This window comes from Palaemon carinicauda, chromosome 5 (assembly GCF_036898095.1).
Source record: "Palaemon carinicauda isolate YSFRI2023 chromosome 5, ASM3689809v2, whole genome shotgun sequence".
Lineage (NCBI taxonomy): Eukaryota > Metazoa > Arthropoda > Malacostraca > Decapoda > Palaemonidae > Palaemon > Palaemon carinicauda.
In genome coordinates this window covers 133,967,787-133,994,564 of record NC_090729.1, presented here as the reverse complement: position 1 = coordinate 133,994,564, position 26,778 = coordinate 133,967,787, and the positions used below count along the sequence as shown (strand labels likewise).

Here is a 26,778-nt window from a genome sequence, read left to right as displayed (position 1 = left end):
ACTTCCAAAATAATTATCATTAAATATAAATAGCTCCAAGTTTCTCCATACTGATTAAAAACTACAATATACTTTTTCATTTATAAACATAAACCTATGGTTCTTACCTTACATGTGTCGCATACAACAATTTTACGGGCAGATAACACGAAAACGTTTACACAAGAATCAGAGCAGAAAACTCTTAGTTGGTGACCCCCATGATAAAGGTACTGGTTTACATCTTCTGCATTCATAACTCGGAAGCATAAGCAGCACGTGACTATAGGGGGTAGAGAAAGCTATAATTATCTAGAGTTCAGTAATAAGGTCTATTTACACAAGATATCTTTATAATAATAACAATTTCCCTACCTACCTACCTCTGAATAGTCCAAGCTAATAAGTGGAAGTGCCAACTTGAGGACCTCTAAATTAGAACAATAGAGAATATCAACCACCATACCCTCTCTCTTAACTAGCCACCAAAACACACCACAGGTGCTTAAAAGGGAGTTACAACCAGCCAATAGTGCAAGGCTAAACATGGGAAAAGGTGTAAATATTGCCTCAGATGTAGGGAAATTTATTCAACAAGGGCAAGTATAACCTTACAAGTAAGGAGGACAGTGGCTTGGTTCTATTCAGTAGTAGTAGGTTGGCCTAGGCACCAGCCGCCCATTGAGATACTACATAGGACCCTTCTCTCTGGTTACGGTTCTTTCCCTTTGCCTACACAGACACCGAATAGTCTGGCCTATCCTTTACAGATTCTCCTCTGTCCTCATACACCTGACAACACTGTGATTACTAGACAATTCTTCTTCACCCAAGGGGTTAACTACTGCACTGTAATTGTTCAGTGGCTACTTTCCTCTTGGTAAGGGTAGAAGAGACTCTTTAGCTATGGTAAGCAGCTCTTCTAGGAGAAGGACACTCCAAAATCAAACCATTGTTCTCTATTCTTGGGTAGTGCCATAGCCTCTGTACCATGGTCTTTCACTGCCTTGGGTTAGAGTTCTCTTGCTTGAGGGTACACTTGGGCACACTTTTCTATCTAGTTTCTCTTCCTCTTGTTCTGTTAAAGTTTTTATAGTTTAAATGGGAAATATTTATTTTAATATTGTTACTATTCCTAAAATGTTCTATTTTTCCTTATTTCCTTTCCTCACTGGGCTATTTTCCCTGTTGGGGCCCCTGGGCTTATAGCATCCTGCTTTTCCAACTAGGGTTGTAGCTTAGCATTTAATAATAATAATAATAATAATAAAAGTACGGAAGTAAAATATTTGAGTTGAAAATTTGTGTTTCTTTATATAAATCTTACTTCTGAACAGAATAAACATCACCATCAACATCACCATCACCTCCTCCTTCTACGCCTTTTAACGCAAATCGCCCCGTTAGATTTTGCCAGTCATAAATATATCTCCAGCTTTTAAATCAATGTCTCCATTAATCATCTACCTCAAGCTTTATATTCTCAGCCATGTAGGCCTGGGTCTTCAAACTCTTCTTCTAATACCTTGTGGAGCCCAGTTAAAAGTCTGGTGAACTTATCTCTCTTGTCGAGTGCAAAGAGCATGCCCAAACCATATACACCTACCCTTCACCATGAACTCATCCACACAAGGCACTCGAGTAATCCCTTATAGTTTCACATCTAATCCTGTCTTGCCATTTAACTCCGAAAATTCTTCTGAGGGATTTGTTCTAAAATTTACAAAATCTGTTGGATATGGTTACATTGTCATACCACAACTCATGTCCATACAGTAACATCAATCTCACTAAACTGATATCAAGCCTGATTTTTATATGTAATTACAGGCGATTAAATTTCCAAATTCTTCTTAATCTAGCCATTGCTGATTTGCTTTTTGTAATATTTCATTAAACTTCTATTACTAAGACCCTGTATTAAAGATCAAAGTTCCTAATTATCAAAATGATTCTACCTCATTCCCCATCCTATCACCTTCCAATGATATTTCATCTTCCATTGCATATTTCGTTCTCATCATCGCTATCCTAAGCCCACCCTCATGTGATATTTCATGCATTCTGGTAAGCAAGCATTCCAAATCCTGTGGTGCTCTGCTAATGAGGACAGCATCATCAGCATACTCTAGGTATCATAGTTTCCTATTACAAATCTAGTCCAAACCTTCTCACCATCCCAAACAGTTCTGTGCATTACAAAATCCATGAAGAAGATAAACAAAATAGGTGACAATACATTCCTTATGAGTACTCCACTGTTCATTGGAAATTAATTTGATAATACTCCACTAATATTGACTTGAACCAAATCCTATCCAATATAATGTAACAAAAGTTTAAATGGGAAAAAGCTTATGCTAGCATGAAAAGACAGGATGGTCTATTAACATTGCAGAGAAGAGCTGGTGAGAAGATAAAAACTCAAACCAGCTACGGTGTACAAGCGTGTATGAAACACGTCTGGTACAAACTGTTTTAAACAAATAACTTAGGTTCTTCCTCCTATCGAATAATTCCCTCTTTGGTCCCCACTCGATAAACCTGTCATAACTCTCGCATTATTATTATTATTATTATTATTATTTGCAAAGCTATAGCCCTAGTTGGAAAAGCAGGATGCTATAAGCCCAGGGCTCCAAGAGGGAAAATACCTCAGTGAAGAAAGGAAAATGGAAAAATAAAATATCTTAAGAACTCTAACATTACAATAAATATTTCATATATAAACTATAAAAACTTCAACAAAACAAGAGGAAGAGAAATTAGATTGAATAGTGTGCCTGAGTGTACCCTCAAGCAAGAGAACTCTAACCCAAGACAGTTGGAGACCATGGTACAGAGGCTGTGATACTACCCAAGATTAGAGAACAATGGTTTGATTTTGGTGTCTCCTTCTCCTAGGAGAGCTGCTTACCATAGCTTAAGTCTCTCTTCTACCCTTACCCAGAGGAAAGTGGCCACTGAACAATTACAGTGCAGTAGTTAACTCCTAGGGTGAAGAAGAATTTTCAGTAATCACAGTGTTGTCAGGTATATGAGGAGTGGAGAATCTGTAAAGAAAAGGCTAGACTATTCGGTGTATGTGTAGGCAAAGGGAAAATTCACTGTAACCCGAGACAAGGACAACATAACTCTCAAGCGGGAGTATCTCAACGAGTGGCTGGTTCCCTGGCAAACTACTACCTACTACCTGCAAACAATTAAGCAAGACTCACAGATCAATATATAAGATTTGATACAGAGCCAGACCTCAAGATAGAGTAACAATAGTTATAGGTTGTGATTCAAAGATAAATTTCACTCTAAATGGATAAATTATAACCATATCTATGTATTACATGTTACCAATACAATCACTTTAATAAACACCCCGCTGATATTGGACCAAGAGTAAATACGACATTAAATTCATACAACGCTCTCCCCAAATAATCTCAGAAAATTTGTTCTCCATTGAGCTACTGTAAGAACTTGTACTAAAGACAAATTCTTGATGTGACAAGTAGTCACCAGCCTGATATTATGAACCCTACCCTTCAAAACAGATTGGGAAGATTCATCTAATGAGGACTATGCAAGGACAGTCAGTTTGTTCAACAAAAAGACCATATATATTTTGCACTGCTTTATAACGATAACTACAGCAATGTAAAAAAAAAAATAGGGACTACACTTTGTTTTGTTTGTTCTATCCATTTACACCTTAACTATTCTAATAGGACTTCAAAAACTATCCTCACAGTCCTTGTTCACTATGTCGGCCAAAGAGGGCAGAATAAAATTCCTAAGAAGACCTTTCACTTTACAACTTCAGCTCTAAACTGGAGAAGCAACAAAAATAGCTCTAATATGACCAAACAAAATGATCTTAGATAATGCTTTTAACTCACTAATTCTTTTAACAGATGCTTATGCTAATATGAAGTTTGACAATCAATCTCTTCATATTAATTAAGAGTCATAGCCTCATAAATCAGACTTCTCAAGAAACATAATATAATATCTAAATTCCAATTATTCATGATATCTGCTGGGAGCTTCTGCATATAAAAAGCCTGAAACATTTGTGATATATCTATGGCTGGTAAATTCCCCCCCCCAATACATTTCAAAACAATTTTCATACCATCCTAAATCCTTTGATTGAAAAGAAATTTTCATTAAATAAGAAGAAAACATGGACATTTAATATCATCAAAATTTGTTCTGATAAGTAAAATACCTCATCCATCACATCAAACAATGAATTTGCCATTAATATTGTAGTAAGACAAGTTAATGAATTTGCCATTAATATTGTAAAATTGACAGCTTAATGAATTTGCCATTAATATTGTAAAATTGACAGCTTAATGAATTTGCCATTAATATTGTAAAATTGACAGCTTAATGAATTTGCCATTAACATTGTAATCCGACAGCTTGTCGATCATCTTCATTTTCTGAGCCAAATCAACAATCGAGAATGCTTTGAAAACCATTCTATTAAAAAAATACAGTAAAAGGTCTCCACTCGGCTCCCTAAAGCACATGGGGGTTCGGATGAAAAACAGGGGAGGTTGGCAGTTTCTGGGCGGGGTTCGGATGAAAAACATGAGATGTTGGCTGTTTCAGGACAACTCGTTTGCTTGTCCAAGAGAAAACATCCTTAGTGCCACTTTTAACAGTGCCCAATGATCAGGAAACCAAGGGCTATGCAGTAGAGGGAGCCAAGAGTCATCCTTGCATTTTGAGACTTCATGAGCTGATCGGATCATTCATAGGGAAAGGGAAGCATATTTGCCCAAGTTCTTTCAATCCTATAATACTGCACCCACTGCCTATAACTGGGGATCTGTTTTTGGAGATAAGACACACATTTTCGTTGAACCTTCTTACAAATGTGTCCACATTTGGCTGTCCCTGCCGTTTCCACATCTCGACACACTAGATAAAAAGAGACCACTCGTTTGGTGGAATCTGAGCTTTTCTTCTTGGCAAGTCAGTCAAGATATTCAAGTTACTATGAACAAATGGGTTATAAATGCACACTCCAATTGGAAACATTCTTGACTGGTGATCTGCTAAACTGGGGTTCGAGACCTGCTCAAGCTCGAAAGTATTTGCAACCTCACGATTGTTACGAGCTATGGATGGGGGGTTTGGGGGAGCCTACAAGTCTATCTGCTGAGTCATCAGCACCAATTGCTTGGCCCTCCTTGGTCCTAGCTTGGGTGGAGATGGGGGTTGGGTGTCGATCATACTAATATATGGTCAATCTCTAGGGCACTGTCCTACTCTATCTAATTATCTATTTATCATGGCACTTCGATAATTTTTGAGGTTAGCAAAAAAACGAGGGATTCAGCTGGGTTTTCTTGGTACTACTAGGGTGCCACATCCATCCCTCCCTCGTGATCCATTAGAACAAAGCTTCAGGTATTAAATCCCCTGAATGCCACTAACTTAGCAGTCACCAAGGCTACCAGAGGAAGCAGCAGGGCTTATAAGAACTTCATTATAATTGCTCGCCATTCACTCCTGTTTCTAGAATGCTCTTTTGCCTCTAACATCTATCTTCCTATCACACAGAGCTTTCTTCTCTCCATCCCTCCACCAAAACCTTGGCCTCTCTCTTGTACTTTTCTCATGAACTCTTGCATTCATCACTTTCAGCAGACAGCCATTTTCCATTCCCTCTATATGGTTATATTCACTTTAGCTGCTAATTCATTTCTTACACCCGTTCTCACCCTCGATACTTCGATTCCTAACCCTGTCTAATCAAGATTCACCAGCCATACTCCTCAGACACTTCCTCTCGAACACATTGAATTTCCGTCTCTCCGTCACTTTCGTCCACCACAACTCTAATCTATACATCAAAGTTAGTAAAATCACTTTCTCAAGCAAAACTCTCTCTACATTCATTCCTAACCCTCTATTCTTTACCACTCCCTTCACTGTCCCCAACACTGTATCCTTCCTTCACTCTGATGTACATCTGCAAAACTCCTCCATTTACAGCAAGAACAGACCTAAAGTATTTAAACTGATCTACTTCAAGTAATTCTCCATTCAACATAACATTCAATCTAGCAACAACCTCCCTTGTCATGCATCCCCAAACCTTACTCTTACTCACATTAACTCTCAAATTCCTTCTGTGTTTTACCTTTCCAAACTCTGTCACTAATCAACCCCGTTTCTCCTAGCCTGCAACTAGTACAGTATCACACAAACAACTAATTCATTAACCTCCCATTCACATCACTCTCTTCTATCAGTTTCAATCTTCAACCAAGCACTCAAGCATTCACCTCTCTTACAACACATCAAAAAATAAATTGAACAACCATGGCAACATCACACATCCCTGTCTCAGCCCCAATCTTACTCAAAAAAAAAAAAAAAAAACTTCATTTTTCTATCCTAACACAATTTACTGTCTATGTATAAACTCTTCACTGTTTGTAACAACATTCCACCAATTCCATATAATCTCATCATATTCCACATCACTTTGCTATCATCTTTATCATAAGCTTTCTCCAGATCCATAAATGCAACATACACCTCCTTACCTTTTGCTAAATATTTCTCGCATATCTGATTAACTAGACAAATTTTATCCATACATCTGCTACCTCTCCTAAAACCACCCTGCACTCCTAAGATTGCATCCTCTGTTTTATCCTTAATCTTATTAATCAACACTCTACCATACACTTTTCCAATCAGACTAATATCCCTGGAGTTACAACACTCATGCACATCTACCTTTACTTTGTATAACAGAACAATACACGTCCACACCCGGTCCACTGGTACCATTGACTACATAAAACAGATATTAAACAATCCCACCAACCATTTAAGTACAGTCACTCCCCTTTCCTTCAACATCTCAGCCCCACATCATCCATACCAAGTGCTTTCCCGGCTCTCGTTTCATCTAGTACTCTCCTCACTTCCTCTCTTGTCATCTCTCTCTCATTCTCATTACTGACACCTCAACATCTGCAACAGCAATTACATCTGCCTCAATATTATCTTCAACATCCAGCAACCTTTCAAAACATTCAACTCACATTTTCCTTGCCTCATCTCCTTTTAACCTTCCATTTTCATCTTTCACTCAGTCTTTCGATCCACCATTCTTTACTCTTCACTTCTTTCCAAAACTACTACTTATTCTCTTCATATTAACGACCCAATCTCTGTCCCCACCCTCTTTGCCTCAGCTACCTTGCATTTTACTTTCACATTTTTCTCTCCATATTTTTCATACGTATTGCCCTGCAATCATTCTTCAAATACCTTCTTTTTCTCTTCCACATTCATCTTCCCTCCTCCATTCCACCCCTCACTACCCTTCCCCATACTGCCTCCAACAATTCTCTTGCCACAGTCATCACTTGCATACCCAATAAAATTTTCTTTTATTATCTACCACTCCTCCACTAGATCACCATTTTCTCTCATTTTCACCCTGTCATATGCCACTTCCAACCTTTCTTGACATTCACTTTGCACCTCTGGTTTTTTAAACTCTTCAACCTTCACTACCTCCCTTTTAAATCCACCCCTTCTATTTTTATATCTCCTGCTAGGTCAGTATTAGTATAACTATCCTCTGCTAATCGTAAGCGACTCGAAAAATTTTAAATTGTTTTGTAAGAAGTAAATGCTAGGGCAGTGGTATTGTCTATGGTCTTCCCCAATACTCACTGTTCTATTGAACACTGTTAATAACTTCAGACAGTTGATGTGCACGAGATTCTCCTAGGAGCTCCAGAGAACAGACATGGATGTTGTCTAAGGTCGACCAGAACTCAGGTGAAACATATTAATAAACAGATAAAGATCTGATATCAGGATTTCTACATCAACTCCCTTTGTGATGTGAGGAAAGTTGTCCCACCATAGAAAATAGTTCAACCTTTGTCAATGGTTTATAAATACCTCATTTAGAACTAAAGTCCTGTTCCAAGAGCAAGAAGATGATAGTGCAAAGATCTCAATTAGAGACACCCGAGAGAAATATGTTTCTCCCGGGAACCCATAGTCAGAAGAATTTTCATTTTAAAGGCTTTGAGTAACTCACAAAATGACTGGAAAATCCCAAAAAGAGAACAGCACATTATCATCTCTAAATAGGTGATCAACTGAGTAGGATAAAGAACAGACTTCTCAAGATTGAAAGTAACTCCAGGTAATGCAGAGGCCTTTGAGACCTCATTAAGCTGTCCTTGCAAGGATTAATCACAATCAGTCTTCCAGGTGAAAAAGTACACAAAAATAAGGATTGAACCATTTGGATATTGAAGCCATTCTTTTCCAAACACTTGAGGGTCCATAGTCACACCAAAGCAGTGGCAAAAGAACTGGTAACCCTTTGGAACAAAAATATTATCCACTTTATGAGAAAGATCTGAATTATTGTACATGGCTAAGGTACAATGTGCCATCGGAAAAAATCAAGCCCTACTGAACCAGAACAGATGCCATAACACTTGCTGTAGATTTGTCCAACTTTAAAGCTTATTTTCACATATACCTTCTGATTTAAGATACAGCAAGAAACATGCATTGCAAGTAATGCATAAAAAAAATCACATTTTGTTCCTTGCCAAGTGAGTGAGGATCCACCAAATCAGAGAATAACCTGCTTAATTCACATTTTGAGCAAAACCACAATGAATGATTAGCCATCAGCATAACTGTTGGTGTAGCTAGTCAAAACAAAAGGATAAATATACAAACTAAGTCGAAAACAGAATATTCTCCCAACAAAATCTAATAACACAAAAGAAAACAAGATAAGTTTAAATGGAGTGAAACCCCTTGAATCTGAAGGTACATATTTTCCAAGCCTCAGCCTACGTCATTGACCCAGCCATGACTCTCATTTTGGTACCTGAGGAGTGTTTTGGTAGCTATGTTAGAACAGGGAGAGTACACCAGAAGGGGTGGGAATTTTCTTTATTGTTTCTATTTAGAGGTCATTAACCTGGTAATTCCAGTTAATTACTTTATATTTTCAGGGATAAGATCAATAAACTAAACAATAAAAATACCACTAATAACAATAATAAAATTTCTTTAAATCTGGTTTTCTCCTGCATTAAGATGTGAAATGGACTATACAAAAAGAATAATTACTCAATAAAATATAAGCATATCTTGATTACAATTATCAACACAGTTCTTATAAGTTTTTCCTTTGAAGAGCATAAAATATTGAAAAGAATTCTCAACACTATTCTTCACATTGCAAACAGTAACCAATGGTATAAAATTACATACTAGGCCTCAGAATTATTTTTACCTGCTTTAACTTTGTTGACATACTTGAATACATTCAGACATGGATCCGAACATAGCTGCTGGGACTCGCCATTCAAGAGAAATTCGTAGCGATTCAGACCTTGAGCCTGACATACCGTGCAGGGACGAGTTTCACTATAATTCTGCTGACCTATATCTCTGCGCTGAGCTCGTTTTAAACACTTGATGCTACAATATTCCTGTGAAAAGAAATTAAAATCTTCATGAACATATTTCTAGAAAACTAAATATGCAACTGCCTTAAAAATAAGGAGACATACATTTTTCAAAGTAATTTGTATTTTTTCTAACTACATAATCCTTAGTCATTTAATAGAAGCTTGAGTTCAATAAACCTGGAATGGCTATTAAAACTTTATGAACTAGTTCTACTACCAATAGATAGTGCAGGGATGCACCGCCAGCCCATCAGTCATCAAAACTAGCTCTTTTGTCCTTTAGTACTGGGACTTGTGGGGTAGTAGTGATGGTTGTGGGAAGTATAACTTTAAGGAATTGTTTGTATCTTCAGGGAAAATACGTATTACTCTCCACATTTATGATTTGTTTCTAAAAAAAAATACTTTAATACAACCAGAAAAGGATTTGAACATAACTGCTGGGACTTTTGTCCTTTAATAAGTTTCACTTTCAGAAGGAAAGGAGTCCTTAAATAATTTCCATATGGTTCGACTTCCCTGGGAATTATCAGATCACCTGGTCCTCTAGAGATGCAAATGTGTTAACTTTGTCATTCTCCTACTGTTCTGTGTATAAAAATGATAGAGAAGATAGTTTACATCCATTCCCGAAATAAATGGTACACTATCACAAGAGAACTTATATCTTATACAAGATACATTGTCCAAATGCATCCATAGCTATCATGAGAGATGGGATTGAATATATTCTATCCATCCTGACTCTTGTCTAGGAGGATGGGATAGATATTTCATAACACATTCATTTTGTAAAGAAAGGTTGCTCGATTATGAAGATCACCCGCACCTGATGTACGGTCCAGCGTATATAGGCCACGACTACTGCACTCCTAAGGGGGCCAATAATAAAGAGTATGCCATTCATTCTAGGATTAGGTCAAGACGGTTATACTAAGAAGAGATGACGCTTGTCCCTTGAGGGAGCTATGCTGGCTACACCTGAAAGCAGCTGTCACAAGACCATGAGTAAAGGTACCTAAGGACTGGTTTTCATATTTCCACAGTTGGTGGGAGGTAAAGGTTGTCTGGAGTTACCAGACTTCTGCCTTTAATAACTGAGCCACTGGCAGGTGATAAATTATACCCAATATCCTTGACTTGTGAACCCTTGTGCTCAAGTTAAGGATCAACCTTGCTGATTGAGGGATAGGGACATCTTATGGCATTGCATAGACAGAAAGAAATAGCATTCTTGGATATCCTGTTTAACCTGCTGATACTAAGACAAGTCTTTGGTACTTAGGCCTGAAAAGACAATTCCTCTAAAGTATCACAGTGGGCCCTCACAGGATAGAGATGTCAGTCATTCTGATGACCTCTAAACAACTGTTGAAGAGAGGAGATTAACCCTTTTACCCCCAAAGGACGTACTGGTACGTTTCACAAAACTCATCCCTTTACCCCCATGGACGTACCGGTACGTCCTTGCAAAAAAATGCTATAAAAAATTTTTTTTTCATATTTTTGATAATTTTTTGAGAAAATTCAGGCATTTTCCAAGAGAATGAGACCAACCCGACCTCTCTGACAAAAATTAAGGCTGTTAGAGCAATTTAAAGAAAATATACTGCAAAATGTGCTGGGGAAAAAATCACCCCTTGGGGGTTAAGGGTTGGAAATTTCCAAAGAGCCTGGGGGTAAAAGGGTTAAGAATTGAACCTGGTATCACGGGCAACTGGGCTGAGTCTTGGCCAAAAACTCAGAAACAAACCAAAAGGCAAATTCTTTTCATCATTCAAAATGACAAGTACTGTAACTTGAAAAATGAATTAAAGCTTAACAACTGGCTTCCCAAAAAGCAAACCAGAAAGACAGCATCGAGTGTTAAATCTAATACAAAAACCCTTCTTAAAGGATCACATGGGGCATGCGTGACAGATTTGAGAACACTTCGACAAAGAGAAGTCTATGCCCTTCAGTATTGGAGGCTGAACAGTAGTCTTTTACAGCTACAACTGAGAAGCACTTCTCTTGGCGAACATAGATGAAGAAATACATGATCTGCATTAAAAATGCTCAGACAGGAGAAGCATCCTTCAAACAACCCCACCCCACAAAATGGTTCACTTGCCTTAGTAGACAACTGTAGACGAACATGGTAGGTACCCTGATATGTCCGGTGCAGTCCTTCACGAAAACCCTTTCACTCGAAAGAAATGCTGCATAATAATCAAAAGTGAAGTGCACGCAACTTCCCAGATTACTGGTACCTCAGAAGGTGTGGATCTCTGGTGGAGCCACCTGTGAGGCACAAGCTTCTCTGAGAAGGAAAGAAAGACGAGAAGACATTGCTAATATCAAGCTGGAAGTACTGTCTTGGACAGAAACTGTTGTGCTATATCTCTCATATTGTTTATTGTTGATGAAATGGAAAGAGGGGCTCACTACTGCTTTGCATATTAGCCTGCCCAGATACTTTAACCTCTGCTTAGGTGTGAAATTTTACTTTTACCAAATTATTAAAATCCAAAATCTTGATCACGTAGCACCTGCTTCTTCATAAAGCCCAGGATCAACCAATCATCAGGATATATCATGAAACATATAGCGAGAGATTAAGCTCAGGTTGACAATGTGAGCAGTTGAGTGACCACCTGTGGAGAAGTGTAGGGTCTTGAAATGATATAATGTAAGTGTAGGATCTTGAAATGATATAATGTTAGACTGAGGAAGAAGCGGAGGTACTTCTGACAGCACTAATGAATGGGCACGTAGAATTGAGCATCATTCAGATTCACCGAAATCATAAAGTCTCCTTCTCTGATAGCAATTAGTTCAGTTGGTACCACTTTCATCTTGAACCCGGTTTGCTGAACAAACTAATTCAAAGTAGAGAGGTCGATGACTAGTCAGTCACCATCTGACTACTTCACCCGGTAGAGTGAAATGTAGAACTCTAGAAATATATCTAGAATGACATCAAGCATTGTCCTCCATTGCTTTTGGGAATAAGAAATTTAATAGAGAGCAAGTTTTTGTCTAATAATTCAAGAGAGTTAGCAAATGATAACCAGAAGGGAGAACAATACTTGAAACAATGTAAAATGAAAGAACTGAAACATATCTTCAGGATAGATTATTCATGGAAAATCTTAAAACTTTCTCAATAAGCCAATATCTTGTGCAATTGAAGAGAAATAAAACAAAGTATATTTTCAATCAAGAATCACACCTAGAATTTTATAGGAGTTGTATATAGCAGAAGAAACATCATTTCAGAGATTCTGGATGTTGAGAAGCTATTGTTCTCAACCTACTTGCAATAATGCTTTGTTTTGTTAGGGTTCAACTTCATGCCCTATAACTTGCAGTAAGAACTAATTTTAGCTAGATCACTATCAATTGATCAGTAATACCAGATCTACATTCAGGAGATGGAATTGATGTAAAGAGAGTAGCATCATATGCATATGCAATGAGCTTTTCTAGCCAACACCATATATCATGCATGTATAGTATGGGAAGCAAGGGGGAAAGAACACTACTTTGACGAACACCAGATATTATATTTCCTTAGTCACTATGGTGACCATCAAGTACTCTATGAAATCTGTTTATTAAAGATTTAAAAATGATGCTAAGAAAAGATCCACCTACTCCTAACCGTTATATTTTGACAACATGGGCTTCAAAGACAGCACTGAAACGAAGGCTAATCATAAAAACTTCCTGATCATAACAATCAAGGGATTTCTGTACAGCTCTGGAATTAGTGAGAAAAGCATTACATGCACCAAGGCCTTTGCACAAGCCATACTGCAGACTAGGGAACAGATTATAACCTTCAACATGACAAATTCGTAGATAATTTGTATTTTTCCTAACCATACAAACCTTAGCTATTTAAATAAAGGGTATTACTTTCGGCGTAGCTGAAATGACGAGCCATTAAATTTTTAACGAGGGTTTACTACCCCCTCGCTAGTTAGTGAGGGGGTAGGGGAGGAGTAGCTAGCTGCCCCTCCCCCCTCACACACCGGTGAACTAATTCACTTTGCTTAAAGGTAGGACTTCCAGGGGGGGGGGGCTGGCAGGCAAGTTCGATTAAATAGCTAAGGTTAGTATGGTTAGGAAAAATACAAATTATCTACGAATTTGTCATTTGTTCCGTAACCGAAATACAAACCACGCTATTCAAATAAGGTGACTTAACCCTTAAGAAGGGTGGTAAGTCCCAGCCGTACTGGCTTTGGCTTTTCACCCGGGGACTCAGTATCTGAGTAAGTAGAACTCAAGAAAAGGAGCCCCTGCACCTCGCAAGTACCTTGCTCTGCAAGGATCGCGGCCTACGTAAGCTTGTGTGTGAAGGAATGAAGTGTGACTCATCCTAGGAAGTTGACCTGGAGTCCTTTAGATGGAATTCTAGGTTAGGACGTTCCCAATACCACCTCATAAGGGTATGGGGGACACGCCAGTATTATCTTAATACTAGGAACACAAGGAAGCATGGTTTACCTGCAGTGGTTTGAGGACAGCTGTGAAGAGAACCCAGGATGCCTCTTTCCCCAAGAGAGGGGTGAATGAAGAAAAGAGTAAGGGCCAGGCATACTTTTTCATTCACGCAAACTAAAACCGGGTAACAATGCCCTCAACCTTCTGCTACTTGTCCATTCAGGAGCCTGAGGTTTAGACCAGCCATTGTGCAGCCACCACAGGGCCGATAGAGAATGTATCGAGCCTCCTGTGGGTCACGTCTAGCAGGTAGTGGGCTGTGAAGGTTGTTTGACGCTTCCAAACTCCTGCTTGTAGAACCTACGTCACTGAGTAGTTTCTCTTGAACGCCAGGGACGTAGCGATGCCCCTGACATCATGTGCTCTAGGGCGACGTGACGGAGGAGGGTCTGAATTCAGGGAATGGTGGATGACCCTGCGAATCCACGCTGAGATAGTGTTCTTAATGACCCTCCTCTTCGTCCTTCCTGTGCTCACAAACAATGCTTGCACTCGAGGACGAACTGCAGCTGTTCTTTCAAGATAGAGCCTCAGACTCCTTACTGGGCACAGGAGATGGTCTGGGTCATCTGTTAAAGAATGGAGACTCGAAATCCGGAAGGAGTCGAACCTTGGGTCCGGCATTCCTGGATTTTGAGTCATAGCTACAAACTCAGGGACGAAGCTGAACGTTACCTCCCCCCATCCCCTTGAATGGGCGATGTCATACGAGAGACCATGAAGTTCGCTAACTCGCTTGGCCGAGGCCAAAGCAAGTAGGAACACCAACTTCCAGGTCAGGTGGCGATCAGAAGCCTGGCGTAATGGTTCGAACGGAGGTCTCTTAAGAGCCCTGACGACTCAAACCACGTTCCATGGAGGTCTCACTTCCGACTGAGGGCAGGTAAGTTCATAACTTCGTATGAGTAAAGAAAGTTCTAGCGAAGAGGAAATGTCCATTCCTTTTAGCCTGAAGGCAAGACTTGAGGATGAGCGATAGCCTTTCAGTGCCGAGACTGAAAGGTGCATTTCTTCCCGCAAATACACAAGAAACTCAGCTATTTCTGGAATAGTGGCATCGAGAGGAGAGATACCCCTCCCACGACACCAACCAAAGAAGGCTCTCCACTTCGCCTGGTAGACTCTGCGGATGACTTTCGCAGGTGTCAAGACATCCTTTCCGCAACTTGTTGCGAAAAGCCTCTCTCTGCGAGGAGGTGTTGGATAGTCTCCAGGTGTGAAGCTACGGCTTTGTTTAAGATGTTGGCGTGTGGTTGCTTGAGTAGCTCGTGTCGACGAGGGAGTTCTCTCGGGAGTTCCGTCAGGAGCTGCAGAAGGTCCGGGAACCACTCTGCATGATGCCATAGCGGAGCTATTAAGGTCATTGACAGGTTGACCGATATTCTGGTCTTGTTGAGTACCCTTCTCATCAGACAGAACGGGGGAAAGAGGTAAACGTCGATGTTGTCCCACCGTTGTTGGAAGGCATCTTGTGCCTTGGGGTCCGGGACAGGGGAGCAGTACAGCGGCAGCTTGAAATTCAAGGCTGTCGCGAACAGATCCACCGTCGGGGAACCCCACAAAGTCCGGACTTTGTTGGCTACTGGAGGATCCAAAGACCACTTGGTACTCACTATCTGGGATGCTCTGCTCAGACTGTTGGCGAGCACATTCCTTTTGCCTGGAATGAAACGAGCCCATAGTGGAATCGAGCAGACTTCGGTCCATCTCAGTATCTCTACTGTTGTGAAAAGGTACCTCCCTGCTTGTTGATGTAAGCCACTACCGTGGTGTTGTCGCTCATCACCACCATGGAGTGACCCGCCAGGATCTGTCGGAACTGTTGAAGAGCCAGATAGACGGCCTTCATCTCTAGCAGGTTTATGTGGAGGCACTTTTCTGATTCTGACCATAGGCCTGAGGTCCTGTGATTCAGAACGTGGGCCCCCACCCTTCTTTTGAGGCGTCCAAGAACAGCATCAAATCCGGGGGGAGGACGAGAGGAGCCACTCCGTTTCGGAGGTTTTCGTCTGTCACTCACCATTGAAGGTCCGTCCATTCTGCCGGACCCATAGGGACCAAAATGTCCGGGGAATCGTGACCTTGATTCCACCGGGACTTGAGCCGCCATTGCAGGGATCTCATCATGAGGCGCCCATTTGGAACTAGACGGGCCAGAGAGGAAAGGTGACCGAGGAGACGTAACCACGATTGGGCTGGGAGTTCTTCTTGTCTGAGGAAAGGATCTGCGACCCTCCTCAGCCTTGCTATCCTGTCGTCTGATGGAGAGGCTTTGTGGAGATTGGTGTCCAAGATCGTGCCTAGATATACCAGTCGTTGATATGGAAGCAGAGAAGACTTCTCGAGATTTACCATGATCCCTAGATCTTGGCAAAGTCCCAGAGGCTTGTCTCGGTGTCGAAGAAGGGTCAACTCCGAGTCTGCCAGGAACAGCCAGTCGTCCAGATAACGGAGTAGACGAATGCCAATCCTGTGTGCCCACAAAGAGATCAGGGTGAACACTCTGGTGAAAACCTGAGGTGCTGTGGAGAGACCAAAACAGCACCTTGAACTGGTAGATCTTGTTGTCTAGGCTGAATCTTAAGTACTCCCTCGAAGACGGATGGATTGGGATCTGGAAGTACGCGTCCTTCAGATCCAGTGTACACATGAAGTCTTGTGGTCTCACTGCAAGTCTGACCGTGTCTGCTGTCTCCATGCTGAACGGAGTTTGTTTGACAAACCTGTTCAGAGCCGAGATGTCGATGACTGGTCTCCAGCCTCCAGACGCCTTCTTTACAAGAAAGAGTCGACTGAAGAAGCCTGGGGACCCGTCGACGACCTCTTAGAGAGCATCCTTCTTTAGCATGGTATCGACTTCTGCCCGTAGGGCTAGCCCCTTTGCCGATCCCATGGCATAGGAGCTCAACGACACTGGATTCGCTGTCAGGGGAGGAAGATATGTTATGAACGGGACGCAATATCCTTGACTGATTACAGAAACCGTCCAGGAATCGGCCCCGAGTTGCTGTCACCTGATTGCGCAACTTTGTAGGCATCCCCCACTAGTGGACATGCAGGGGAAATTGCCAATCCTAGCGTTTGCGGCCTCGGCCACTCCCCCTAGGATTCTTGCCTCCCTTGTCTTTGACAGGAAAGGCCTGCTGTTTGGACACCGTTGTCTTCGCTGCCGCTACCGGTTTCGTCGTCTCGGACTGGCGAGGTAGTTGTTGAGGTGCTGGAGGCTTGTAGGGCTTCGATGTGAGAGCCCTTTGGAGGAGAGAATCCTGATTGGACTTCCTCCACCTCTCAGCTGCCTTTGGACTTCCTCCACCTCTCAGCTGCCTGTTCCACATCCTTGGGCTCAAACAGGCTCTTTCCCATAAGGGAAGTGTGTCTGAGCTTGCTGACTTCGATGGTTGAGACCTTCGAATGGAACCTCTCTACCACCGCATCAGGTCGTTTCAAGATCGAATTGGCTCACAAGTTCGAGACTTGCTGGTCCAGAAATTCAATGGTGCGGGTGCCCGAGAGGAGGAAGGTCTCCAGGGCCTTCCTAGTGCTTTCCTTGGACAGATCCTCGGATCGCAAAAGGATGCCCAGAGACCCCAACCAGACATCTAGCCACGAAGTAGCCTGCATAGCACACTTCGCGACCTTCTCCTGGTTTAGGATCTCTGTCGCCCAGAACGTCACTTGCCGGCTAGAGAGTCTATCAAGAGGAACTCCCTTGGTAAGCTCTTCCACAGAGTGGTGCAATGGAAGAGCTAAACAAGACTCCTCCATGATCTCAAAATACCTCCTCTGGTGGACACGAAGAGGATGGAGGAGCTTGTTGCCAGCAGTGGAACGGCTGGAGGAGGCGAGCTCGGAGAGCTGGCCCTCAACCTTATCCCTGGCACTCTTAACCCCTTGGGACCAGGGCAGAGCCGCACTGGCCTTAGTGGGTTTCTGAGTACCAAAGACTCGGTCCAGGACCGTGTCCTTCACCTCACGAGGAGGAATCTCCGGGTCCGGAAACTTGTTGAGATTCCTTATCAGAGTCAAGACCTGCCAGAAGGCAAGCTCTGACTCTTGCTGCTCTCTCCCTAGAGAACTGACAGTGAAGCCTCCCATCCCCAAAGGCTCTTGTTGGGGGGACACGTGGACGTTCTCCGCGGGTCTCGTTGGCTCTGGTCGAATCCTGGAAGAAGACTTCGGGATGGTCTTCGAGTCCTTCAGTTCCCTCCCAGGAGGAATACAGGACTCCAGCAACGAAGTCTGAGGGCTCTTCTCCGCCCCAACACGGGACGATTCTCCTGCTCGAGGTGGGGTTGCTCCGATTGGTGCAGTGGGAGAAGGTCTCACCTCGGAAGACTCCCCTGAGGACGGAAAAACCTCATCCACAGGGGATGGAGAAAACGTCTGCGGGGGGGAAGGAGCCAGCTTGACCCGAGGAGAAGTCACCACGATCTCTACTCCTCTCTTCCTCTTCAGTGGGGTCGGAGCTGCCCTTGGTTTGGGGTCCAAATCAGAGAAGGCAGGCTTAACAGCCTGGACGACAGCTCTAATAAGGGACTCAAACCATGGCTGCTTACAGACAGACGCAGAGTCAGAGACTCCCTCTGGAGGGAAGAGAATCGGGGGATCCTTTGGAGTAGAGACTAAAACAGGGCCTGCCTGGAAAGAAAGGGAAGAAGATGGGTGCCTGGGGGGGGGGGAGGGGGGTGTTGAAGACGACCTAGCAGCTGTCATTCCTGACAACTCGTTTGGTAGCTCGCATTGCGAAACCCAGTGGGAATCGCGCTGGTGCGAGGGAATAATCCCAGGTCCGCGCGCGGGCGAATGTTCGCGCGGAAATGAAGGCGCGGGAGCGCATGGGCATGCAGGCGAGGGAGTGCGTGGGCGAGGGGGCGCGGGCGAGTGCTGGCGAGCAGGAGAATGATGGTGCGCAGGCGAGCGATGGCGCGCAGGGCGTGCAAGTGTGCGACTGTGCACGTGGGCGCGTAGGTGATCTACGGCGAGCAGGCTCATGGGCGCGATTGCGTGCTGGGGAGTGATGGCGCGCAGGAGATGGTGCGCGTATGCGCGCAGGAGATGGTGCACGTATGCGCGCAGGAGATCAATGGCACGCAGGTGCGCATGTGCTAGCAGGAGATCAACGGCGCGCAGGTGTGCGGTCTGGTGAAGACAGAGGGCGCGCAAAAGGACCAGCAAGCGTGGAAGCGCGAGGAGGAGACTGCTCGTGGGCGCGCAGGATCTCAGAAGCCTCTGGAAGGGCGCACGGTAGGGACTGGGACCTGTGCGTGCGAAGGTGACTGCGTGCGATAGTGCGCAGGCGAGGGCTGACGGGTGGGCGAGTTCCGAGGGCACGCAGGATATCGCTGGCGAGTAGGCGAGGGACGAGTCTTCTTTCCTGTGCTCAGATCCGGAGATCGATGGCGTGCAGGTGAAGAGCCTGCGCGCCATCGAGATTGTGGGCGCGCGTGGCACATAACAGGCTCAGGGTGTGCAGCTGTGCATTGGTGAGTAGGAGATTGCTGGCGTGCAGGTGAGCGCTGACGAGCAGGAGATCGGTGAGCGCGCTGGCGCGTCGACTCTGCAGAAGGAGCTCGCTGGCATAGGATGTCTCTAGGTCGTTATCTCAGGAACATCAGGAACAGGCGAGCTGCGCGAGCGCGCAAGAGAGCGTGGACGCGCAGGTGATACCTGGCACTTAAGGGACTTGCCCACATTGTGAGCAAGCCCCTTTTGCCCCGAAGGGGCTGGTGCCTGCTTGAAAACAGGGTGTGTGGGCGCCCACAGCGCGTCAGCTGCCAGGAACAGAGAAGGAAGGTCAGCAGGTCTGGAAGGCGGAGGAGATCACGAACGATCTGCAGAGATGTCCAGTGATGCCGCTGCAACGGTCAAAGCACGATGAGGAGGATCCTCTGCCGGGGACTGTGAAGGCGAGGAGCCGAAAAGGTGCCTCCTAACTCCCTTGTGGGGAGAAGGAAGGCCTCTACGGCGAAGAAGAAGACGAGCCTTGCGTCGGATACGTCCTCTGGGGGCATTAGGAACACCATCGTCAGTCCTCCGAAGAGGAGTCTCTGTTAGTGAACTCCCCAGAGGGGGAGAACCAAGCCATCAGCAACATCAGCACCCAAGGCAGAGGTTTGACCCAACTCGCCGGAAGCCTCTGCCACAACAACGTCGACGATAGACAGAGGGTCAACCTCCGCTATCACCGGCCACTGTTTGACAGCTGCTCCCAACTGGATTAGGTCAAACAGGGCTTCCCTGGAGGGCGAACCCTCAAGCCCCAAGGAAGCCCAAAGCTGCAATAAATCATCAGTAGCAACATTCATAGATAAATCCTCCCTGGAGGAGGAAGAGGAGCTGCCTCGCTATGGGAAGCAACTCCCTCTCCCGAACCCCGAGGTCGGTCAACACAAGTACGGCCTACGCTACCACTCGACGGCCTCTCGGGAGAGACCGATCAAGTGGGAGCTTCGGGCAACGAAAGAAGAGTCCTTGGAGATTTCCTTCTTCAAGGAGATCCTTGAAGGAGAAAGATCCCGATTGGACTTCTTCTTTCGGCGCCGGGAAAACCTCTCCCACTGGGATGAAGACCACTCCCTGCACTCACAACAAACTTTATCCTTATCACACCGTTGGCCCCTGCAGAATGGACACAAGGTGTGAGGGTCCGTCTCGACCGCCGACATATATGTCCCACAAGGGCGGTCTGGTAATCCGGGGCATTTCCACATGATAAAGAGAGAGGCCAACTTCCAAACACACAACTGAAAGAAAAAGCAAAAACGATTAAGGCTGTCAATACGCGAGGGTGAGAGCAGACACGTCTGTTCATCACCCGAGCCAGAAGCAAAGTGAACTACTATGAGATTCAGAGCCTCTGTAACACAGTTTTTTTTACTTTGCTCTTTATCAAAGCATCGGATGTAGCTGAAAGTTGACATATGTATATTTTACAACCACACACAATTTTTTTCAGCATTATCAATAACCTAAACCCGATAGTTTTATGTTTTATAGAGTAAAAATGATCTAGCCGACGCCATGGCCAGTGATAACGAGCCAAAAGTCGAAAAAATTCATTACGTAAGCAATGTAAACACCTTTTGACCAAATTTTGTCCCGCCCATCCACCAGACACCCATTCACCTTGTTCCATCTGCTCTGAAACCCATAACAGTCAAGAATGGCTAACAGAATTTGGAATTGCCCCCGTGGTTGCAAAACTGCATTTGTCTTACGACTTGCAACTTTATACAGTCAAGAGAAAGCCCGTGGCCATATTTACTATAGCCTGAATAGGTAATTATTCAGTTTCTAGTTTAAATCCAATGTTTATGGTCTGATTTGTATGTAGCGTAACATGATTATAATACTTGTAATGTCATTCAGGCTTTTGAACATTTCCATTAACTATTCACTATGCCACCAAGAGAGAGAGAAAGAGAGATTGTATGTAAACAGTCTTTATATAACTATTTTTGTTAAAATAAGAATTTTGTGCTAAACTCTCCATCAGACCAACGAATCATCCGATATAATTTTTTTTTTCTTCTTCTTAGGCCGTACAACCGTGTTGGCTATGTTTTGGGCATGACTGCATTTTATTTGTACATCTAATGGGAATTTATAGAAGTAAAGTGAACATATTTCATTTATTATTTAAAATAATTACTAAATGTAGTAAAATAAATAGTAGTAAAGATGATAATGCAATGAAGGAATGATACCATACTTTATCTTTAGCTTCAACATCGGCAATAACATATCTATCATCTAATGTTAAACTTAATTTCTGAGGAGGCCATGGCTTATTGCAGTGAAAAAAACATTACAAATACCTATGAATGGCGGAACGATACAAAAATGTGGGTGGGGTATCTGTGCTAGCGTAGTAATACTACTGTAGCAGTAGTGCCGCAACAGTAGTCTACATGAATTAAACATTTAGGCCAACTTCTGGGATCCCTGAGGATCATTTAGCACTTCTTACAACTACTCGAGAAATGAGTTTTTATAGCCAGAAATTAAATTTTCTGATCCAACAATGCCCATGATAGCCTTCAGTGTTATCCTGAATTATAAAGAGGCCAAAGTGGGTAGAGCCTCATGAAGTCATCATTCTGACGATAATTATTGGTGAAGGTTTAAAGCCAAAATACGGTACTGGCTATTTTTTTTTTTTTTTTTTACAGTAAATAGGTAGGTACATAGACAATAAATGAAAATTGCTTGACATCGGATATAGCAGTTATCAAATCAAGCTTGTCTACTATGTTTTTGAAAATTACCAACTATTCCCTACACCTTGTCAATCTGATTGTGACCTATAAAGTAGACTGTAATTTCTTAGGAAACTTATTTTGGGAGTTAGACTAATAATCGAAGTGTTTTTGTATTTATTAACATATTTTGTTGGTTTGTTCATAATGACAATTATCAGTGGAGAGGTTTCAGAGTTCATAAAGGTGTACTGCTTTGCTTTTATTTCAACCTTTGTGTCATTGTTGCCTGAGGTATAGCCTTCGTTACATATAGTCAATCATCGATCGAGAAAGAGGGAAGAAATGCCGTCATAAGTTACGTAACGAGTGCGTTCGAAACCTTTTCTCTGAGTAAGTTGGCCCGTCTTCAAAAAAACGTCACTTGTACATTATAAGTACCAAATTTATTCAACCTACGTAATGCAGAATAGTCAAAATTTATGTGTAGATATAATGTGCATTCTGAATAAGCGTTATATTTATGAAATTCATAGATAAAAAATTATTGCGAAAAAACCGTGTTACAGAGGCCCTAAATCTCATAGTAGTTCACCGGTGTGTGAGGGGGAGGGGTACTCCTCCCTCCCCTACCCCCTCGCTAACTAGCGAGGGGGTAGTAAACCGGGGTAGTAAACCCTTGTTAAAAATTTAATGGCTCGTCATTTCAGCTACGCCGAAAAAAATACCCCTATTTAAATAGCGTGGTTTGTATTTCGGTTACGGAACAAATACCAAGTTCACCAACTTGAGGGCAAGACTTGGTACCATTAAAATAATGTTATTTTGGGGTTGCTTCAAATTCCTACAGCTTTTTTGTTTCTCAATCTTATTTTTTTGTTTCAATAAAAAAACATCGGAGAGCACACAGCATATTAACCTCAAGAATTAAATTCAAATGAAAAAATAAGTGCTAAAATTACAGAAATAATACAAGGATGTCTGCAAAGTTCATAATAAAAAAATATTAAGAACAAAAAGGACTGCTAAAAGAGGAGAAAAAACTGAAACCATAAATCCCTTTAGTACAAAAAGGCACAATTGAGAACATCAAGTAACATAAAACTAACCAATGAGGTGATTCTTAATTGAAGATCAATTTTATGATATTCTACTAGAGTATATGCTTACATTTTTGGGTAAACAATAATGGACAAGATCATAACACTTGGTTCTTTAACCATAACAATACTACTAATGAAATAAACACTGCCATCTAGTACTTGCATCCTATTAAGTAACATTACAGTTTTAGGATTAAGAGGGGATCAAACCTTACCTTATTAGCAGGAGAAGTTACTTTATTGACGTTTTCTACATTCTTCTGGCAATAGCAGCAAACCTTGATTTTGGTTTTATATCTCTCCAGACAATGGTTTGAGCAAAACTGATGAATATCGGAACCAAACCGTACGCAGTATTTACCAATGTATACTGGCCGTACAGCCTGATTACACATATGGCACGTGCTGGCAACCTCTTCTAAATGAGTTGCTGTAAAAGAATGTAGGAATTACTCGAGAATCACAAATAAATTTTCTCACCTTGACACTAATAAATACTTAGAGCTAGTACTTACTAACAAATAATACTTTGATTTTATCCCACTAATCAAAAGCCCTTAGAAACTAAAAATACAAGTACAAGTAGAACTTACAAACAAATACAGTATTTTGTAATACAGACAGTATTTATTGCATTGATCTAAAATGCTAGTTGTACGGAATTTTGGCCATAGATCCACTGCTGGAAGCAGGATAGAAGATAAGAAGCAAGTAAGTAACTAAAGCAGAGGGCACTTGCAGCTAGGTACCAAAGAGATAAACACTTTAGTTATGACTATGGAGTAAAAGAGAACGGACACCAAATTTGAATAGAAGATACAGGAAAATAGGTAAAGTAGGAGCCTAAAAAGTGGGTATAACTGGGGACTGAAAGGACATGCAAACGCCCTTTAGTAATGGTAACACTGCACTGACTAAGTTGTAGTAATGGCACTGCCCCTAATAAAATTATCACATTGATCTGACTACTCTTTACTATGAGTCATCTAACTTTACTTCACATAATTATTGGTCAAGATATAGAAATAAAGGCAAATAATTCTTTCAGCTTAAACAGACTCATTCGATGAACATCTAAAATCTCAACTAAAAGCTTGTATGATCTTATGGAACTTGCTCAATTTTCTTACAGCTACTTACAGTGCTAATCCTAAGATTTTTTTTAATAATGGATCCTTGGGGGTGTGTGGCTTTAAGCAGGAAATCATATGCAATATATATTCTAACAAATGTCAAAAATCACATATTTCTAAAACAACTTGTATTTTTCTTAACTATACAAACTAGTGTCTTTTAATAGAAGTATGACATCAGTGATGATGAAAGAGACGTAAAAATTTTGACTATAGTGACAACCTCCAGTGAGGTGGCAGGTAAATAACACTCACAGGTTACTGGTGACCACAGGCCTTGAGAAATGAAAGGATCCTATCTTGTGCTGTGCAAACCAACAATCAAGCGGTGTTGGTTGACAAAAGTGATGATCACATGGAGACCTTAGAGCTACTTCATTTCCCACCTTAGGATAAGGAAAGCTCTTGTCGGAGCTGTCTTATTAAGAAATACCAAGTTGTGAATACAACATCAAGGAAAAGGAAGAGGGTGGCTCCCATCATACCGACCAGCAGCGTGCACGCTCAGCCACACCGGTAGCAGGAGCATGCATACCCGTTTTGTGTACTGATCTACTTTCCCAAGCTACACTATCTCTAGGTACAGCGCCATCTTCGGCTGAACCGTCTTCTTAACTTCGGTGACCTCTTTCTCGTCTTCGGAGCAGCAGGCATCACATCCGAAGGGTCAGACAAGGACAAGTTCAAGATAAAATGAGTGCTGGGAAGGGAGGAAAAGAATAATGCATATGCTTCCTTTCGCCCTTACAGCCTTCACAGACATTAAAGATTTGGGGGCCGGAAACAACGATCCTACGGCAGGGGAAGACAGGTTACTTCCCCCTAGCAGGCAAGGACTCGTCAATGGTAGCCACAGCACGCAGCACCTCTGCAAGTAGAACAGCAGAAGAGGTTGCAGCAAAGTAAGTCTTTAGAATCCTGGCATAAGCCAACACCTCCAGAATGTTCTCCTCAGACAAACGCCATCAATTTTCAGGGAAGATAACTTTTGCAGATTCTAGTCCCTGCAAACATGCAGTCAGTAACACACTCATGATCAAACCTAGAGTTCCCGTAAGAGTTGCAGCGGGGAAGCGAGCCATCAAGAGTGAGGAAGGAGCAATACAGTACGAGTGCATTGGTGTCTATTTGGGCAGACCCGAAACCAATGAAGAAACACCTTATTTAGTCTTACTGTTGGCAAACTAACACCACTGCAGCAAACTACACTTATGGGAAAGAACAATCATGCCCCTAAATAAACAACTAAGTACAGACCAGGAATACCTCACAGATCAAACTTAATTCGTTTCAAAGCAGTGTTTCAACACAAAATTAATTTTCCATATAAAAATAAATCAAAATAGTGTTGATTGGTTTCTCACCCAAGGATGATGACCATTCCACACATGGCACAGCGGTAATAGACAACAACTCTGGTTTCACAAGCTGAATCACATGTCTACATGCCACAGGACTAGGGCCACTGGTACAGGCAGTACAAGGGACAACTTAGCCGTAGTCAAATGACTCTTCAACTTACATATGCACCTGCAATACCTTAAAAAAAAAAAGGCCATAGCTTCTTTAAGTAAAACACGTTACTGTGATCTACATGGCAACAGGTGAACATCAAATGTGTGCTGCTGTACAGCCTTCTCTGGGAGGGGGAGATGCCGCAGCACGTCCTGAGCCCCACGCCGAGGTAGAGCCAAAACCTTCAAACCTCTCATTAAATTCTCTGAGAATCAAGCCCAAGAGTTCCTGGAAGAGTAGCTAAGAGAGGAGATCAATGAGGAGCAAGGAAGGAGCTATTTGTGCATTTTGGCATTAACTTTGGTAAACCAGAAACCAACATACAGTACTCCTCATTTAGCCTTATTCTTTGCAAACTCAAAGCATCGCAGTAAATGTCACGGCCTACACTCATCACAATGGGATTAGTGCTAAAAGCTATTTCCCTTACTAAAACAAGCACAATACAATCATGTTTCAGACTGAAATAAATAGAATAATTGAATAAATGAACACTGAACTTCACTTTACCTGTAACATGGCTAGCTTGAGTGAGAGGAACAAGAAATGGAGAAGGATGTCTTATATTAGCTGTGAAGGGGAGTCCCTTCCATAAAAATACAGGTTAACTGCCAGTCTGGGGTTTTCTCTTTTATTTGCCTTTTTTTTATCCCTGTGATTCACTTGATGACATTTATATATACTGTATACTGTATATAGAGGAAAAAAAAATTATCAAGAGTATTGTTTCTGCCTCCGTTTCAAGATGTTAGCCTTATGAAAACTGATATGTTAGATGATAATTTTTCTATAAAACTTTATAACTGAGCCCACTTTGTCATTTATCACTGACCTAAAGACAGGATCCCTTCACTCCCTATCCTCT

General features: G+C 42.3%; 1 protein-coding gene across 4 annotated transcripts in view; it reads right to left on the bottom strand.

The window, feature by feature from the left end:
- woc (without children) overlaps positions 1 to 26,778 on the bottom strand; it is a 119,023-nt gene that overhangs the window by 52,922 nt on the left and 39,323 nt on the right. For all 4 annotated transcript variants that reach the window (XM_068374096.1, XM_068374098.1, XM_068374097.1 and 1 more), the window contains exons 5-7: positions 23,481 to 23,695; positions 9,293 to 9,491; positions 108 to 262 (exon numbers count right to left, since the gene is read on the bottom strand). In XM_068374096.1, the coding sequence (XP_068230197.1) occupies positions 108 to 262; positions 9,293 to 9,491; positions 23,481 to 23,695 (569 nt within the window). The remainder of the gene's footprint in view (positions 1 to 107; positions 263 to 9,292; positions 9,492 to 23,480; positions 23,696 to 26,778) is intronic.